Source organism: Heteronotia binoei, chromosome 17, assembly GCF_032191835.1.
Source record: "Heteronotia binoei isolate CCM8104 ecotype False Entrance Well chromosome 17, APGP_CSIRO_Hbin_v1, whole genome shotgun sequence".
Classification (NCBI taxonomy): Eukaryota; Metazoa; Chordata; class Lepidosauria; order Squamata; family Gekkonidae; genus Heteronotia; species Heteronotia binoei.
Window position 1 is genome coordinate 51565316 of NC_083239.1, and position 18727 is coordinate 51584042.

At 46.3% G+C, this 18727-nt stretch overlaps 2 protein-coding genes across 2 annotated transcripts; both read right to left on the reverse strand.

The window, feature by feature from the left end:
- Positions 1-2039: 2039 nt before the first annotated feature.
- On the reverse strand, positions 2040-5103 carry SNRPD2 (small nuclear ribonucleoprotein D2 polypeptide). Its single transcript, XM_060258622.1, has 3 exons — positions 4913-5103; positions 3555-3734; positions 2040-2516 (listed from the first exon to the last, which is right to left on the reverse strand). Coding segments are annotated over exons 1-3 (357 nt in total). The 5' UTR covers positions 4915-5103; the 3' UTR covers positions 2040-2341.
- Positions 5104-17365: 12262 nt separating this feature from the next.
- LOC132585892 (forkhead box protein G1-like) lies at positions 17366-18394 on the reverse strand. The gene has a single exon (XM_060257768.1). The coding sequence runs from the start codon at positions 18392-18394 to the stop codon at positions 17366-17368; it is 1029 nt and encodes a 342-aa protein (XP_060113751.1).
- Between the last annotated feature and the right edge of the window lie 333 nt (positions 18395-18727).

The window sequence follows — 18727 nt, forward strand, 5'->3', positions numbered from 1 at the left end:
GGTGGCTAAAAAAGGCAAATGCAATTTTGGGTTGTATCAAAAGTATAGTGTCCAGATCACGTGATGTGATGGTATTGCTTTACTCTGCTCTGGTAAGACCTCACCTGGGGTATTGTTCATTTTTGGGCACAACATTTTAAGAAGGATATAGACAAGCTGGAACAGGTCCAGAGGAGGGCGACAAAGATGGTGAGGGGTCTGGAGACCAAGTCCTATGAAGAAAGGCTGAAGGAGCTGGGGATATTTAGACTGGAGAAGAGGCGGCTGAGAGGTGATATGATCACCATCTTCAAGTACTTGAAGGGCTGTCATATAGAGGATGGTGTGGAATTGTTTTCTGTGGTCCCGGAAGGTAGGACCAGAACCAATGGATTGAAATTAAATCAAAAGAGTTTCCGGCTCAACATTAGGAAGAATTTCCTGACTGATAGAGCGATTCCTCAGTGGAACAGGCTTCCTCGGGAGGTGGTGGGTTCTCCTTCCTTGGAGGTTTTTAAACAGAGGCTAGATGGCCATCAGACAGCAATGAAGATCCTGTTAATTTAGGGGGAAGTGTTTGTGAGTTTCCTGCATTGTGCAGGGGGTTGGACTAGATGACCCTAGAGGTCCCTTCCAACTCTATGATTCTATGATTATTCAGGGTTTTGTTTTGGCAGTTCTATGCTTAACACTGAATTTTTAGATTTGAATTCTAAGAAAACCTCCCAAGATTGCATGCTGAAACCCTTGTGGTCCCAGTAAAAGACACATTTGCTTATTTCAGTGTTCTGCAATGGGATATTTTCCCTAGAAGGAGCCGAAGAGGGAGAATTTGTTAAAAAATGAACTTGAGAAGTGTGTTTAGCGCAGGGGTGGCCAAACAGTGGCTTGGGAGTCACCTGTGGCTCTTTCACACATATTGTGTGGCTCTCAAAGCCCCCACTGTCCTGTTAGCTGGTTTGGAGAAGGCATTTGTCTCTTTAAATCATTTTGCCAAGCCAGCCAGAGGCTTGAAGAATGCATTTAAAGTTGCATTCTTTTCGCCTGTCCCTCCTCCATCTGCCTTCCTTCCTTCCTTCTTGAGGCTCTTAAAACATCTGACATTCATGTCTTGCGGCTCTCAAACATCTGACGTTTATTCTATGTGACTCTTACATTAAGCAAGTTTGGCCACTCCTGGTTTAGCGCATCATCACCGATCCCCACCTATCCCAAGACTCAGGCTGATAAAGGGAGATGAGCAGCCCAACTGGAGACCCCTGGCACCCAAGCACAGCTTCAGCCGAAACTTGGGTAGTTTTTTTTTTTTAAATAAAACTAGTAAACGAAGACACTGTGCTGTGGTAATTAAGTAATGATAGGGCATGACAGCTGACTGGAAGGAGACAGCCAGGTCACAGATTCAATGGGGAAAGGTAGAGAAGCCACAGAGCAGAGCTAAGAATTAGGCTACTGCTGGGTGATAGCAGAAAGGCAGTTTGGAGCGGTTGCAAGGCATCCCGAATCGGGCTGGCTCAAAAAGAGCCGTCCCAAAGCCTCCACACACTCCCCAGTGAAGCGCCTGCATCCTGCCTGTCAGGCAGCCGAGCACCTCCAGATGCGCAGACGCCACAGAAGCTGGAGGGTTCGTTCTTCCCCCAACAAGTTAAGCACTCCAGCACTCCCAGGTTTTTAAGGGGGGGGGGAGGCAAAAGTGGCTTGGCGCTTTCACACAGTCGAGTTGCCTCGCATCCACCCTGCTGCTTCCAGACGCCGATGGCGTCGGCTCAGAAATTTGCTACCACTTCGGAAGTGGTAGCTTTTTGAGCTGGCCTGCAGAGGCCAGAGTGAGTGTGGGATGGGGACGGGCGCGTAAAGATTTTTGGGGTCTATTTCAGAGCCACCTCTGAGTCGGCCCAAAATGCTGGTCTGTAATCACCCCTCATGTGCAGAGCTGTTCTAAACAGTTGGAGGACAGCTCAGACGCATCCCTAAAACCAGCTGCTTCTCTCCTCCTTCACAGGTCACTGAAGGCCTCGTTCAGAAGAACAGCCTATGCTGGAGAGCAGCAGACAAAAAAATTAATAAAACGTTTTATTGCAAAACAAAAGGGGGGAGGAGTCAATAGGTCATGCAGGAGAATTCAGACATTTTCCCCCCCAACAGTGGAACACCCACCAGCCAGTTCTTTGAGGAATGTGATTCGAGGGCCTTACTTCTTCAGGAAATTTCGATACACAAGGACTTGTTATGGAAGGAGCATCTGATAGAGCGTTCTGATGGCTACATCTAAACCAGTCTCTGGTAGGTGGTCTCAAAAGCATCACCCTGCTGGCCAGGCTCTGGAGCTCCCACGCCTTCGACTGCAACCTCCGATGCCTTGTTACTTGCCAGCAATCAGAGGGTTCCTCAACACCACAATGACTGAATCTCCACGCAGGAACATCTTGGAGATGTAGCGATCCTTGTTGACAGGCTTGGATTTCTTCTTGCCTTTCCCGCTCTTTGGCACCTCTGTCCACATCTCCTTGACGTTCTCCAATACCATGTTGCAGTGTCTGAAGGGAATAAATGGCCATTATGTGGAGATGAGACTCCCCCACTAACAAACGGGGTGGAAGAGGAAGCATCCCAAGATACTCTTTTGTCAAACAACACTCCCCCGCCCCCCTCTAAAGAGAGTCCATCAAGAGCTACTAGACGCGGCTACTAAAAAGAATTTAAATATTCAGAGGCAGTACACCTCTGAACCCCAGTATTATGAGGCCAAATCAGAGGAAGCCTTAGCCTCTATGCTCTGTTTCCTGGCCCTTCAGGACAACTGGCTGGCTGCTGGACTAGATGGGAGGGCTTCCAGTGCCCTGGTGCCACTGGTGGACGTCTTGATGGTGCCTGGTTTTTTTGGCCACTGTGTAACACAGAGGGTTGGAATGGATGGGCCTGATCCAACATGGCTTCTCTTATGTTCTTATGTGACACAGATTGTTGGACTGGATGGGCCACTGGCCTGATCCAACATGGCTTCTCTTATGTTCTTCTGTGACACAGAGTGTTGGACTGGAGGGGTCACTGGCCTGATCCAACATGGCTTCTCTTATCTTCTTATGTGACACAGAGTGTTGGACTGGATGGGCCATTGGCCTGATCCAACAGGGCTTCTCTTATGTTCTTATGTGACACAGATTGTTGGACGGGATGGGCCACTGGCCTGATCCAACATGGCTTCTCTTATGTTCATATGGACCATTGTTCTAATCCATCAGGGCTCTTCTTATGAAACCAAGGGCTCTGACTCAGTGAAAGAGCCTCTACTCAGGATGTAGAAGGTCCCAGGCTCAATCCATGGCTTCTCCAGTTAAAAGGAGCAGGTGTGAAGTGATGAGAAAGACCTTTCTCTGCCTGAGACCAGGGAGAGCCGATGCCAGTCTGAGTAGACAATACTGACCTCGATGGACCAAGGGTCTGATTCAAAATGAGGCAGCTTCGGGTTTATGCATGTCTATATAGTAAGTCCAAAAGCACTTCAAGGGACTGAAGTTAACAAAGTCTCCTGGCCTAACAGATTATGCCAGTGAAAATCAGAAGGGAAAGCCTACCTGTCAAAGGCCTTGACACGCCCCAGAAGCTTCTTGTTGTTGCGACAATTGATCAGCACTTGGGTGTTGTTTTTGACCGACTGTGTGAGGACAGAAAGGGGCCCAGTGTTGAATTCCTCCTCTTCCCGCTTCTGCAACTCCTCCGGAGTCATCTCACTCTTAGGCTTGTTTAAGAGGCTCCTAAGAATGGAAGGGGGAGGGGGGGGAGAGAAACAGCATTCATTGACCTCTCTTCCTGCCAGGATTACTACGAAGGTGGCTAGAGGAAATTAGCCCACACTAACTAGAAAACACACCCAAACAAGAACGTTGCTATATAACGGTGGGAAGCAGAATAAAGACAACCTCTTCTATCCAACATTAATTTTCTTAAAACCTGGGCAATATTACTGTGACCAACTAAAACATTACATTACACAAGGTTTACAGCTTTATTTTTTTTCTAATGAAAATATGTAAACCCTGCATTTTCTTGGGGGCTTATAACCAAAATTAAAAATATACATATCAAACAAGATATTCAGTATAGCACCCCACACCCGTCATAAAAAGAGAAGAAAGAAAAAAAAATAAGCTGTTTTCAGGCACAGTGGCAAAGCACAAAGTATGCAGCGGCAGTCTTAGAAGCAGAACACAGGATGTGATACAGACTAAACTGGGTGATATAGTGGTTCTTGGATCTGGGGTGAGTTCTTTCAAAGAGGAAGAGCTTCTAAAGCATGATTCCTCTATCATAACAAACACTCTGCTGTTTATTCAAGTTTTATTTAATTTAGGTGGACTATGGGATTCTCCTTTCCTTTCTCTTGCTCCTGATAAATTCAGCTGAGAATCTCTATTGACACCACCCTCAGCTAACCAATAACAGGTCCCATTACTAATAATATTACTATTTTTTCACTATTTCAGCAACGCTATTGTACAGAACCTGGCTCTAAACTCATTTACCTGCATTTTATTAAAAGGCATATTTATTTATTTATTTATTTATTTGGGATTTATATCCCGCCCTTCCCATCTTAAAAATAAATCATATGCAAAAAAAAAAAGCTACTATAATTTATTCGGGGGGGAAGAAATTTGGAGAAACTTATGCAGAGATAAATAAGAAACAATGGGGGCTAGCAACCCCTGATATAATGATAGTAACAACTCCCTCCCTTCCTCCTTCCTCCCTGTCCACAAATCAATCACCCTGGAGGTGCAGTCACAAAACGCCTTTACATTGTTTTGGCGCGCCTATATTAATAATTACGGTAGATGGGGTGACCCGCTCTTCCCGCCAGCCAGCGCCCCGTTACAGGGATTTCTCACACTCCCCCCTCAATTAGTCTCCCCATCTCTCTTCGCATTCTCACATGTTGCCGCCGTTCAAAGAACCGCCGACACGCGTCTACAACTACTCCGTTGCTTGCGACCAACAGCGACTCCTCAACTTCCGTTTCCGGGTTATTCCTTTTGCGCATGCGCCACCGCTGTAGCTCTCGGACGACACCGGGCTGTTGCTATGGCTACAGTTACGGAGAGTGAGAAGAGGCAAAAGACCTCCGAGGGCGCATTTGGCCATCGTGTCCCTTCAGGCGCTTTGCTCTACTGTATGTTAGGTTGAAACAAATTTTTGAGGCAAATTCGGGAAGGGAGAGAGAAAAGAACAAATACTGAAACATTGATTTTTTAAAATATATATTTAATCAAATGTTCCTACCGACTTTTATATTCAGGGGTCGTTTTGTAGAAAAATAGGTGGTGGAGCTCCTCTAGGGATTGTTATGCAGCTGCACCTACTATTCAGTGGACAAGGTGGGAAGGAGGGGGAACCCTCAGAAAGGTTCAGGAGCTGTGCTCCTGTGAGCTCCTGCTGGCATATTGGGAGATTTGGCTGTAGGAAGAGGACCCATGTTTTAAGTATACTTATAAAAATACACAGATAAGAACATAAGAGAAGCCATGTTGGATCAGGCCAATGACCCATCCAGTCCAACACTCTGTGTCACATAAGAACATAAGAGAAGCCATGTTGGATCAGGCCAATGACCCATCCAGTCCAACACTCTGTCACACAGTGGCCAAAAAAAACAGGTGCCATCAGGAGGTCCACCAGTAGGGCTCGAAGCCATCCTACTGTGCCCACCTCCAAGCACCAAGATTACAGAGCGTCACTGCCCCAGACAGAGAGTTCCAACAATAGACTGTAACTAATAGCCACTGATGGACCTCTGCTCCATATGCTTATCCAATCCTCTCTTGAAGCTGGCAATGCTTGTAGCCACAACCAGCTCCTGTGGCAGTGAATTCCACGTGTTAATCACCCTTTGGGTGAAGAAGGACTTCCCTTTTATCTGTTCTAACCCGAATGCTCAGCAATTTCACTGAATGTCCACGAGTTCTCGTATTGTGAGAAACGGAGAAAAGGACTTCCTTTTCTACCTTCTCTATCCCGTGCATGAAGGAGCAGATGGCATGAAGGTGGCATAATGCATGAAGGAGCAGATGGCACCTGGGTTTGGGCCACTGTGTGACACAGAAGGTTGGATGGACTACAGTGGCCAGATCTGTATTGGAAATTACCTGGAGACCTTGGGGGTGGGTCCAGGAGAGGGTGGGATTTGGGGAGGGGAGGGGCCTCAGCATAGTATAATACCACAGAGTCCATCCTTCAAAACAGCCATTTTCTTCAGGGAAGCTGATCTCTGCCAGCTGAAGATCAGTTGTAAAAGAAGGAGATCTCCAGGCCCTACCTGGAGACTATGTAACAAAAAGGGATCACAGTAAATGGGATAAGCAATAGACGTTAAGCAACTACTGTGATGGTAGACAAGGAATATAGTAACCATTAAAAAACTGTAATACATTTTAATATTTCAATCATATATTTTAATGCCAGTAAATTCTAAGAGGTATTGAATTCAGGATAGGCACAGTACTGGTATGTTTGCAACCATACACTTAAGTGTTTTGAGCTAAAATTGCTGCAAAAAGAAGGGCCTGCTCAACATTAAAAATAAAAATATATTAATTAAGTAAATAAGAGCAAATGGCCATCTAAAGAACAGCTTGCCTAATATATTCACAGAGGGTCGCAGGCCAGCAAACTCCAGAAGGTTTTAGCATCTGGTTGAATGTATCAGTTTGTACTGGCTCTAGCTCCTATATGAAAAATGTACACACTTAAGTGTTTTGGAGTGATTGAGAGTAAAGATCTGACAAGAAGAATCACGAACATTGGTCAGTAATAGTGGATGTACTCCTGAAAAAACATAGAAAGGCATTACTCCCGAGGAAGTCTATTGATGAAATGGGCCTATATCTGAGTGCTCAGACTTTTTTTGCAATATGGAAATGTTAATATTGGACCTCTTTTACAACATGAAGTATGCCTAATTTACAATATGAAATATGACTGGTTTTGAAATATGGAAATGTTAATATTGGACATCTATTATAACATGAAGTATGCCTAATTTACAATATGAAATATATGAATGGATATTTAAATTGGATTTTTATTATGACATGAAGTTTGTAACATTTAAAATGTTGAGCATTAAAATATATGAAATATATGAAAGTTTTTTAATGGTTACTATATTCCTTGTTTACCATCACAGTAGTTGTTTAACTTCTATGAGAGCCAGTTTGGTGTAGTGGTTAAGTGTGCGGACTCTTATCTGGGAGAACCGGGTTTGAATCCTCACTCCTCCACTTGCACCTGCTAGCATGGCCTTGGGTCAGCCATAGCTCTGGCAGAGGTTGTCCTTGAAAGGGCAGCTGCTGTGAGAGCCCTCTCCAGCCCCACCCACATCACAGGGTGTCTGTTGTGGGGGAGGAAGGGAAAGAAGATTGTGAGCCGCTCTGAGACTCTTTGGAGTGGAGGGCAGGATATAAATCCATCATCATCATCATCATCATCATCATCATCATCATCATCATCATCATCATCATCATCATCATCATCATCATCATCTTCTTCTTCTTCTTCTTCTTCTTCTTCTTCTTCTTCTTCTTCTTCTTCTTCTTCTTCTTCTTCTTCTTCTTCTTCTTCTTCTTCTTCTTCTTCTTCTTCTTCTTTCCCACCTGCAGACTGGCAACCCTAGGATGGACCATTGGATTGAAACCAGCATGGCTTCTGTTATGCTCTTAACCAGAATTTTATTTACTTATTCGTAATATTCCACCTTCTTTATAAGTTCCAAAGGTAGGGTTGCCAATTCCTAGGTGTAGGCAGCGGATCCCCCAGTTTGGAGGCCCTCCCCCTGCTTCAGGGTCATCAGAAGGCTGCGAGGAGGGAGGGAAATATCTGCTGGGCACTCCATTATTCCCTATGGAGACCTATCTGAGGTAGAGGCATCAAAATTTCAGCATAGCATTTGGTGCCTCATCTCAAAATACCTTCCAAATTTAACAAAGATTGGATCAAGGGGTCCAATTCTATGAGCCCCCAAAGAAGGTGCCCCTATCCTTCATTATTTCCAGTGGAGGGAAGGCATTTAAAAGGTGTGCGGCCCCTTTAAATGTGATGGTCAGATAGGGTTGCCAAGTCCAATTCAAGAAATATCTGGGGACTTTGGGGGTGGAACCAGGAGACGTTGGGGGTGGAGCCAGGAACAAGGGTATGACAAGCATAATTGAACTCCAAGGGAGTTCTGGCCATCACATTTAAAGGGACAGCACACCTTTTAAAATGCCTTCCTTCCATAGGAAATAATGAAGGATAGGGGCACCTTCTTTTGGGGCTCACAGAATTGGACCCTCTGGTCAAACCTTTTTAAAACTTGGTGGGTATTTTGGGAAGAGGCACTAGATGCTATACTGAACATTTGGTGCCTCTACCTCAAAAACAGACCTCCCCCAGAGCCCTAGATACTCACGGATCAATTCTTCATTATTCCCTATGGGGATTGGTTTCCATACGGAATAATAGAATTCCCAGCAGACATTTCCCTCCCCTCCCCCCGCTTTCTGATGACCCTGAAAGGGGGGGGGGGGGAGAGCCGCTGCTCTCTCTTTCACACACACACAAACTCACCCATTTACTTGCTCTAAAACGAAAGCAAAACAAACGGAAGGCCTGTGCTTTGAAGAGTTTCTGCTACTGACCCTTCTCCATGAAGTACTTCTTGCTTCCTGTTCAAATTTAAAGGAACACACACAGGCATTTTGGAAGGGGACCTGTTTGCAGGTTTCCAAACCTGCGGGAGATCTAGAGGTAAGTGGTGGCTGTGGGGGCGGGGCTTTCCCTGCCGGCCAGCTGGCTGGGGGTGGGGGGAAGCCTGTAAAATTGGGGGGATCCCCCTCTGGGACCTGGGGATTGGGAAGCCTATGGTCAGAACTTCCTTTGGAGTTCAATGCTTGTCACAACCTTGCTCCTGGCTCCACCCCCAAAGTCTCCTGGCTCCACCCCCAAAGTCCTTCAGTGTCTCCTCACTCCACCCCCAAAGTCTCCTGGCTCCAGCCCCAAAGTCCCCAGCTATTTATTGAATTGAACCTGGTAACTCTATCCAGAGTGTCCAGGGCAAGCTTGCAAAATATTGCAAAACTTGCAATTTGGATTGGGTTGCTATTACTAGACACCAATATGCTTACATTTTGACAGAAAGTCATTTGGAGCGTTAGGGTTGAACGCATGCACAACCTGTTTGTGTGAGAGAGCCAACATGCATTCACTTTACAAACGAAACCAGGGACCAGTACCAGGGTTAAAATTTGATTTCAAGTGTCCACAGTACAGGGATTGTTAGGTACAGTTCACTGTGACTAGGCTAAGGTGAAACGACTTTCTGATCTGGAAATGCTGGAAAAGGAAGGCAGGGCATTCCAGGAACACAAGCTGTGGCTACCCTGCAGGTTCCTGAAAAAGAAGTGGAAGTTGATCCCACTCTTGCTTAAAGCAAGATCCACATAGAAAAAAGTCAGTTGTTTGAGAGATTCAAGACATGAAGAGATATTACACACACATCTTTATTAATACTTTATTTGCACAGAAAGATAAAATATATATGTATGCACTTTACAACACACCCATGCTAAAAGTAGATGTTTTTTTAAAAAAATGAAAGCTGGAAATAATAGTCCCCGTAAAACCAGCATAGGGAATGGTTAGGGAATTATATTTTTGCACCAGTGAGAGAAAGTATATCATATATTCGTACCATATAAATCACTGACCACTGTTTGCATAATTATGCATTTCTCTTTGCCTTGACACCAAGGTTAGCAAATACAGCTCCTACAAGAGCTTTGAAACTAAAGGGGAACCCTGCACTGCCCTCTTTAGTTCCGTTCCTCCTTCTAGTGGCTCCCCCAGATCTTGTGCTCTCTAGGTCTCCAGGCGACTTCTGTGGTGGAGGAGAAGAGCTTGCAAGCCTGCCTATTTCCCCCTCCTTTCCTGCTTCACACATGGCAGAAATAGTCGTCTACCTATGGATCAGTGCTCAGAGGCTGACTATGGTCCCAACGTTAAGAGTAAGTCTGCATTAAGTTCCTCCTTGACCTCTGGGGCTGCACAATATGTGTGGAAAAGCTAGCGTGGCTCCCGAGCTGCAGTTTAACCACCCCTGCTTTAGATTATCATCCCCACTGAGGTCCCTCCTCTTCCCAAACCCCATCCACCCCAGCCTTCACCTCCCAAATTTCCAGGAATTTCCCAGCACAGTAACCCTTCCCAAGTCCCATAGTTTCTTCCCTTTACTGAAGCAGATGGGAGAAACTGAGGTCACACCGGGAATCACTGTTCCTCAACATTATCAGATTCTCATTACAAACTCTAATAATTCCCCGTCACGTCATAGAACCATAATTTTGAGGAGGATGGCAGTTAAAACCACCTCGTGATCCAAATTTCTCACGCTTCTTTGCAAACGGCAGGACCTCGGATCGGAGAAGGATGGAAGACGCAACCGTGTTGTGGACTCGCTGAAGACCATAAAAGTCAACAGACATCCGCCAGCAAGGGAGAGAGAGACACACACACACCAGTCTTATGTTTAATCAACAGACGCTTCTGGTTACCGGCAGCTGCCCACCCGGCCATCTCACATGTCTGCCTGCCCAGACATCGCCCTTGAAGGACAGGCGCCCACACTGCTGTTGTCCCCCGCATGCCAACTGGGCTGGAATGGAGGTGAGGGACACTTTGTGGTCTAGTGGAAATCCAAGGCCCTGTTCCGACGCACAGTGTAATCAGATGTCACTGCTGTTTCCTTCCGGATTTAAAACTGCTGTTTCCTTCCGGATTTAAAACGCCTGATCAGACAGCAACATCTGCCTCCCGGTATTAACTCGTGGTAACGCCGCCCCCCCCCCCCCGGCAAATCCTTCTCGGAACCGGATTATTTTGTTACCTGCTCCTTTTAGGTGTTTTTTTTAGTTCTCCTGTTTCACCTCATAGTTTTCTCCGTCTGGATAGTTCTGCTGCGATATTAAGCAACTTCCGGATGTCTGAAGGCTGTCCCAGAGCAAAAGGAGCCTCAGACATCCGGTTTACAGCGGCCTTTTCCCCCCCTGCTTAGCGATATGCGCATAACCACATAACGTTTTAACCTATGCGCATACGTGCATAGTGCGCGCGTGCACATAGTGCGCACAGAAGTGCATAATAGTGGAGGAAAAAAGAACCGCACGGTGCCGTCGTGTGGACGGCAGAAGATGGTTTCACCGCGGAGTGATTCGAATTGCAGTATGGCAGTCTGGTCGATAATATCCGGAACAAAGATATTCAGAACAGAACAGGGTCAGTTTAACCCGGACTCAACACACTGTGTGAACAGGGCCCAAGAAAGCTTGGAGTGATGTTCACTTGGCCACTGTCTGACAGGCCAACGTGGCCCTTATGGTCGAGTTCACATTGAAAACACGCTTTTAAAGATATTTACAACCAGGATAACAAGGGTGTGCGTTAGGGATAATAATAATAATAATAAATGTTATTTATATCCCGCCCTCCCCGCCTAGGCAGGCTCAAGGCGGCTAGCAACAAGTTCAATAAAACATTCAAAACATTTAAAACATCAAAACATTAAGCATTGCGGCAATATGCATAGCAAGAATCTGATAGAGCTACATTTAATTTCCTATGTCAGTTAGGTGTAAGCTAGCCGGAAGAGGGTTGTCTTACAGGCCCTGCAGGGCCCTCACCTCCTCCGGCAGCTGGTTCCTCCATGTAGGGGCCATAACAGAGAAGGCCCTGTCCCTAGTAGATTTTAGGCGGGCTTCTTTTGGCCCAGGGATAACGAGAAGATTTTGGGTTCCTGATCTCAGTACTCTCTGGGGAACATGTGGGGAGAGACGGTCCTTCAGGTAGGCAGGTCCTAGGCCATATAGGGCTTTAAAGGTAATGACCAGCACCTTGTACCGGACGCGGTATATTATTGTCAGCCAGTGCAGAGCCCGAAGACCCGGCCGAATGTGCTCCCATCTTGGGAGCCCCAATAGCAGCCGGGCCGCTATTGTATTGGGCTTACGGCATAGAGGGGTTAAACCTTCCTCCCGCACTGCTAGCCCGGTCAAAAAGAGTCCTGGAGAGCCCTAGCTGCCCCGGTAGGCATATCTCCACTTGTACGTTTCCCCCATGGGGCAGATTGCTGTTCCTCAAGGCTTGTTTTTGATCAGGGGAATGCTGCAGGAGAAAGGCTTAAACTCCCCACCACCACTATTTATTTTGCTGCGGTTCTAATCTGAGAGCCACCATCCCCTGATAGTTATTTTTTTTTTTTAATTTAGTTGCTACATATAAATCCTGACTTTTGCCCCATAGGGGACCCAATGCAGCTTACATCGTTCTCCTCTCCTCCATTTGATCCTCACAACAACCCTGTGAAGTAAATTAGAATCATAGAATCTAGTCCAACCCCCTGCACAGTGCAGGAAACTCACAACTACCTCCCCCTAAATTCACAGGATCTTCATTGCTGTCATAAGAACATAAAAACATAAGAGAAGCCATGTTAGATCAGGCCAGTGGCCCATCCAGTCCAACATTCTGTGTCACACAGCGGCCAAATATATATATATATATATATACACACACACATTATGGCTAATAGCCACTGATGGACCTCTGCTCCATATTTTTATCTAACCCCCTCTTGAAGGTGGCTATGCTTGTGGCCGCCACCACCTCCTGTGGCAGTGAATTCCACATGTTAATCACCCTTTGGGTGAAGAAGTACTTCCTTTTATCCGTTTTAACCTGTCTGCTCAGCAATTTCATCAAATGCCCACGTGTTCTTGTATTGTGAGAAAGGAAGAAAAGTACTTCTTTCTCTACTTTCTCCATCCCATGCATTATCTTGTAAACCTCTATCATGTCACCCCGCAGTCAACGTTTCTCCAAGCTAAAGAGCCCTAAGCGTTTCAACCTTTCTTCATAGGGAAAGTGTTCCATCCCTTTAATCATTCTAGTTGCCCTTTTCTGGACTTTCTCCAATGCTATAATATCCTTTTTGAGGTGCAGCAACCAGAACTGCACACAGTACTCCAAATGAGACCGCACCATCGATTTATACAGGGGCATTATAATACTGGCTGATTTGTTTTCAATTCCCTTCCTAATAATTCCCAGCATGGCGTTGGACTTTTTTATTGCAAACGCACACTGTCTTGACATTTTTAGTGAATTATCTACCACGACCCCAAGATCTCTCTCATGGTCAGATGGCCATCTTGCCTCTGTTTAAACACCTCCAAGGAAGGAGAGCCCACCACCTCCCATGGAGGAAGCCTATTCCACTGAGGAACCACTCTAACGGTCAGGAAGTTATTCCTAATGTTGAGACGGAAACTCTTTTGATTTAATCTCAACCCATTGGTTCTGCTCCTACCTTCTGGGACCACAGAAAAAAATTCCACACCATCCTCTATATGACAGCCCTTCAAGAACTTGAGGATGGTGATCCTATCACCTCTCAGCTGCCTCTCTATCTAGCCTCTGTTTAAAAACCTCCAAAGAAAGAGAGCCCACCACCTCCCGAGGAAGCCTGTTACACCGAGGAATCGCTCTAATGGTCAGGAAGTTCTTCCTAATGTTGAGCCGGAAACTTTTTTGATTTAATTTCAACCCATTGGTTCTGGTCCTACCTTCCAGGGCCACAGAAAACAATTCCACACCATCCTCTATATGGCAGCCCTTCGAGTACTTGAAGATGGTGATCATATCACCTCTCAGCTGCCTCCTCTCCAGGCTAAACAGGCCCAGCTCCTTCAACCTTTCCTCATAGGACTTGGTCTCCAGATCCCTCACCATTTTCGTTGTCCTCTCCTGGATTATGCTGAGAGGGTATGACTGGCCCAATTGGGAAGACAGGACATAAGTGAAATAAATAATTCCCACTTTCTTTCCACCCCTTCTTGCAAGGAAGTTGGGTCACCCCACTGTTAGAACCCCAGATTAATCTGGTTGACTCGTCTACTGTTTCTCCCATCCTTAGTTATTGCGCCTTTAATCCCAGAAATATCAGTTTGGAAATAAAACGCGAGGCTCATTATATCGGAAACACGTTTATAAGTCTCTTTATTGAGTTCTGGGATATTGATTCACACGGTTCAGTTAATTCATGGTTTGCAACATCAGAGGTTAAGGTACATTCCCGCATGCAAACAGAATCGATTTAAAAGGAAGGTCTGTCGGTGGATATTGCTGATCCCACAGTCACTGCGCTATGTCGAATTGTGTTCCTGAGCTTGGAGTGGTATGTTAGGAGGACAGAGTCCCCTTTAAACAAAATTACACTAGCAGTTTGGAAATAGAATGTTTCAACAGAAAGCATAAATTTCCCCGTTCAAAATGTTCAAGATTATTGTGAAGATAACACTGTAAAACCAGGAATGGTGCTCTCTCTTAAGGGAATGCCTTTCACGCGCTCTCTCAGCTCCCTGCAAGCTTTTAAATAAAACACAAGTGCACAAAAGTAGAAATCAGAATTTTTTAAGTGGCATAAATTGCACTTCTTGTCTTGAAGGAGCGATAATACACAAGCTTAGGTCCAGACTGTGAGTTAAGGGACCTGCTTTTCTCCGAATGAAGGAAAATTACAAATTGAAACAAGCAAAAATTAACAGCAATTATAAGCAACCGCAACAAAAACACCACACTAATAGACAAGCATTGCAGAAGTGAGACATTAATACTGAGTTGTTACTAAATGGCTTTCCTGCACCCTGATCCTAACACCGACAGCTTGATTGATTTAATAGGACTGTGTGATTTCATGTGTTTCGGAGCGGGTCTTGAAGCTGCGATTCAGCAGAAATCAGTCTTGATTTGTAAACCGGTCTTGATCTGTAAACCAATGAACCTGGAACATTTGGATTTAAGCTAATTTGTGTGTTCTAAAGCACATTTATCTGGAGAAATCTGATGGGAAGAGGGATAAATTAAGTGGAACTTGCATTCCAATGCTCAGAACGAGAATCTTGACAAAGCTACAGCAATTAATTTAGAGGATAGGACGGGCTGCTTTCAAGAGCTGAAAAGGGGTGGTGGAAAGTACAGCCAAGGCATGGCAAGAGATTAACAGAGGTGGTTTGCCAGTGCCTCTCTCTGCAGAGGAACCTTGGACTTCCTTGCTGGTCTCCCATCCAAGACTAACTTAGCTTCCGAGAGTTGACAAGATCAGTGTAGCCTAGGCCATAGGTCAGGACAACAGTTGAATAGTGAACAGCTATTTGCTTTTAGGATACTGGAACTCCGGGGTGTCCAATACAATTGCTTGACAAGATCCAAGCGGGCAGCCGTGTTGTTCTGAAGCAGCAGAACAAAGCAAGAAGTTGCACCTTTAAGACCAACGAAGTTGGATTCAGAATGTAAGCTTTCGTGTGCTAGAAGGTGCAACTTGACTCTTGCTTTGTTCAATTGCTTGACAAGTTCAGGACAAATGATAGGAAAGACATAATGAAATTAACTGTGTGCCATTCATTTAGGGAGCTCTTATTTGCAAGTTACATTGATGGCCGCTAGCATTATTTGTTTTTTGCTTTGTTTTAAAAAAGGTTAAATTCACAGAAAGGCGCTTAATTAGCGACTACAAGGATTAAAAAATTAAACTTCCACATTCAGAAGCAGTATACCTCTGATTACAGACGTCGTCTCCATCTTGTGAGTTTCCTGTGGCTACCACTTGAAGGCAGGGGGCTTGAGCAGATGAACCCAATCCAGCGGAGCAGCTTTCACACCCACTTTTGAAATCTCCAGTCCACCACGGGATGTGCCGTTCGGTATCGTGAAACGCTCTGTGGAGCGCCGCAAGGACCAACGCAGGGTGAGAAAGCCACATGGATGCCTCTTTGTGCTGATCTGGAGGAAAAAAATGCATGCTTTTTCTCTCTGGGATTTTTGGGGTGTTCCTGATCTTGCAGCACAGCTTCAGGTGAGAACGGGCTGAAAACAAAGTCCGAGCTGAGTTGAAGTGGGGCGGGAGAAGCATTCTGAGCTGACCCACCGGCACGGCAGAGACCGCTGAACCTGGATCTGGCCCATGGCGGCAGTGGGCTCACTCTGCATCATTGCCTCCTGCCAAGTCCAGTTTGAGTGGCCCATGCCCTGTTGAAATTTATACTGTAAGCTCCTTGGGGCAAAGACCTGGCATTTTTGCTTAGGAAACATTGTAAAGCATTGCTAACAACGGACGTGGCTGTATAAATTAGCACCCACAAATCACTCTGCAAGCCCAGGGGTGGCCAAACTTGCTTAACAGAAGAGCCTCACAGAATAAACGCCAGATGTTTGAGAGCCACAAGACACAAACATCGGATGTCAGAGAGCCACAAGACACAAACATCGGATGTCTGAGAGCCACAAGACACAAACATCGGATGTCTGAGAGTCACAAGACACAAACATCGGATGTCTGAGAGCCACAAGACACAAACATCGGATGTCTGAGAACAACAAGACAGGGAGGGAGGGAGGGAGGGAGGGAGGGAGGGAGGGAGGGAGGGAAGGAAGATGGGGAAGAGAGGTGGAAAGAAAGCAACTTAAACTTTAAATGTCTTCTTCAAGCTGCCGGCGGGCTTGGCAAAGCGATTTAAAGGGAGAAATGCCTTCTCCAAGCCAGCCAGCAAGGTGGTGGGGGCTTTGGAGGGCCACGCAATATGTGTGAAAGAGTCACACGTGGTTCCCGAGCTGCAGTTTGGCCACCCCTGTTCTAGCCCCATCACATTTGGCTCCTCAATCCTAAATGCATTTATTTGAAAACACGTCTAGCTCGGGATGATAGCTCCACAGTGCCAACCAGAGCAAAGTTCCACCCTTCTAAGCCCATTAAAGCCAACAGGCTTAGAAAGGTGTTATCTTTGCTACTTAGGACAGTCCTGAGCTTAATGAAGGAACCACAGCCAAGCAAAATTAGGATGTTGCTGAGCATCTCTTCGGCTTGTACATCCAACACGAGGAAACATCTCGGATCCCTAATGAAAACAAAGCAGCGAATCCGTGTTGATTTGTGCCTTTCCAGGGGTTGCATCATTGATGCAAAAGGGTTAATAAAAACACCTTCTGCTTCAGAGCTCCTGAGTTCCAGTCGCATGGGAAAAAATGTTAACTTGCATCAGTCAAATAAACAGTTTCTTCTAAGTCAAGGTATTTACAAGATGCAGTAGAAGACATTAGTTTATGCTAGCACTCCCAGATGAGTCCCAAGGCCTCTTACACCAGAAATTACAGTGCGTGGGGGGGAAACATATGGATTACAGTGGAGAAAAATCCCAAGTTTCTGTGGAAAACAATATGTTGCAGACCAGAATGTATCCTGTTGTATCAGTCTTCGATGCACAGAGGCTGTTTGGGCTTTTAAATAGCAACGAAAGCAGTGCTTCTTTCAGCGAAGAGGCCGTGGACAGGCTGTTGGATTAAAGGAAACGCCTTGATTCTGGAGAGGAAAGTAGTTTGGGAGGTCTGGAGAGAGCAGCCCAGGGAAAGTCGAAGGAACTCCACCGAGGAGATCTTCAGCACATTTGGCAGGGAGGTCAGCTGAAGGACTCGTCAGCAAGGCATGATGGTGTCTCTGAGAGAAGACGTAGCTCGTCTGGCCCGTCAGGAAGTTGACCGAGCAAGAGTTCAGGCGTTCGGGCACGGACAAGCCGTAGGGCAAGGCCGAAGCCAATGTCGTCGTGGTGACGGTGCGCTGGTGGCTGCTGGAAGGGTCATCGCCTTCCATCTGTCCGTGCATTCCTGGAGGAGTTATGGCCTGATGGGAGAAAATAGAAGAGAAGGAGCTGGGGTGAGGGCCGAGGTAGGCCGAGGTGGCACTGCAGAAAGGGGAGAAGGGCCAGTAGAAGGATCCGGTAAGGGTCACCCCAGCCGAAGCTAGCCTGGCTCCCCTCCTGAAGGCCAGCTTGGCCCGAGAAGCAGACGACCGCCTCCTCAGCTTGCCAGTGGCACCTCCGATGAAGACGTCCTCACTGGAAGGGTCCAACATCCAGTAATTGCCTTTGCCGGGATCGTTGTAGTGCCGGGGCACCTTGACGAAGCATTTGTTAAGGCTGAGGTTGTGCCGAATGGAGTTCTGCCAACCTTGTTTGTTCTCCTTGTAGTACGGGAAGTGCCCCATGATGAATTCGTAGATGCCGTTGAGCGTGAGCCGCTTCTCCGGGCTCTGTCGGATGGCCATCATGATCAGAGCGTTGTAACTGAAGGGTGGCTTCTCAGGTTTCCCTCTCCTTTCCCTAGAAGGATCCTCTTTTCTCAACCTCTCAAGTTCGTCACTGGCCGCCACGATGCCCCCTTCTTCCCTTGGCGGCGATGACAGAGGTCCCTCAGGAGTTTCACTTGAGGCCACGTCTTGGAGGAGGCTTGTGATGCTGAAGGGAGATTTCAGGACCCAGCTGTTGGCATTTAACCCCTCCATGGCTGACTCAGAAAGAACTGGACATAAACGGGGTCTTCTTGGATTCGCACAAGAGTCAACGGTCCTGGACAAATCTGTCCAGCAAATCAACTGGAGGTTTTGCTTAACGCTCGGGCGAATTGGCCACTCCCACGTCAACCACTACCCTTTCCACTGCCAAATCCCCCTTCATTTTTACCCAATCGTAGTGGCCTGCCATCTCAGTCTTCTAGCCAATCCTGGCTTGATGGCTTTGCTAGCCACACCCTGGATTTCTCATTCCCTTCCAAGCAGCAGAACTGACTGGACTTTGCTTACAGCTCATGGGTGCAGAGATTAGTTCTTGTTGGTATC

What these genes read in the sequence shown, in the direction of transcription:
- SNRPD2 (XM_060258622.1), bottom strand. An exon ending in CGTGTCAAGGCCTTTGACAG is followed by an intron (nt 2,517 to 3,554) that starts GTAGGCTTTCCC and finishes TATTCCCTTCAG; the next exon opens with ACACTGCAACATGGTATTGG.
- LOC132585892 (XM_060257768.1), bottom strand. Translation starts at nt 18,394, where the DNA reads ATGGAGGGGTTAAATGCCAACAGCTGGGTCCTGAAATCTCCCTTCAGC.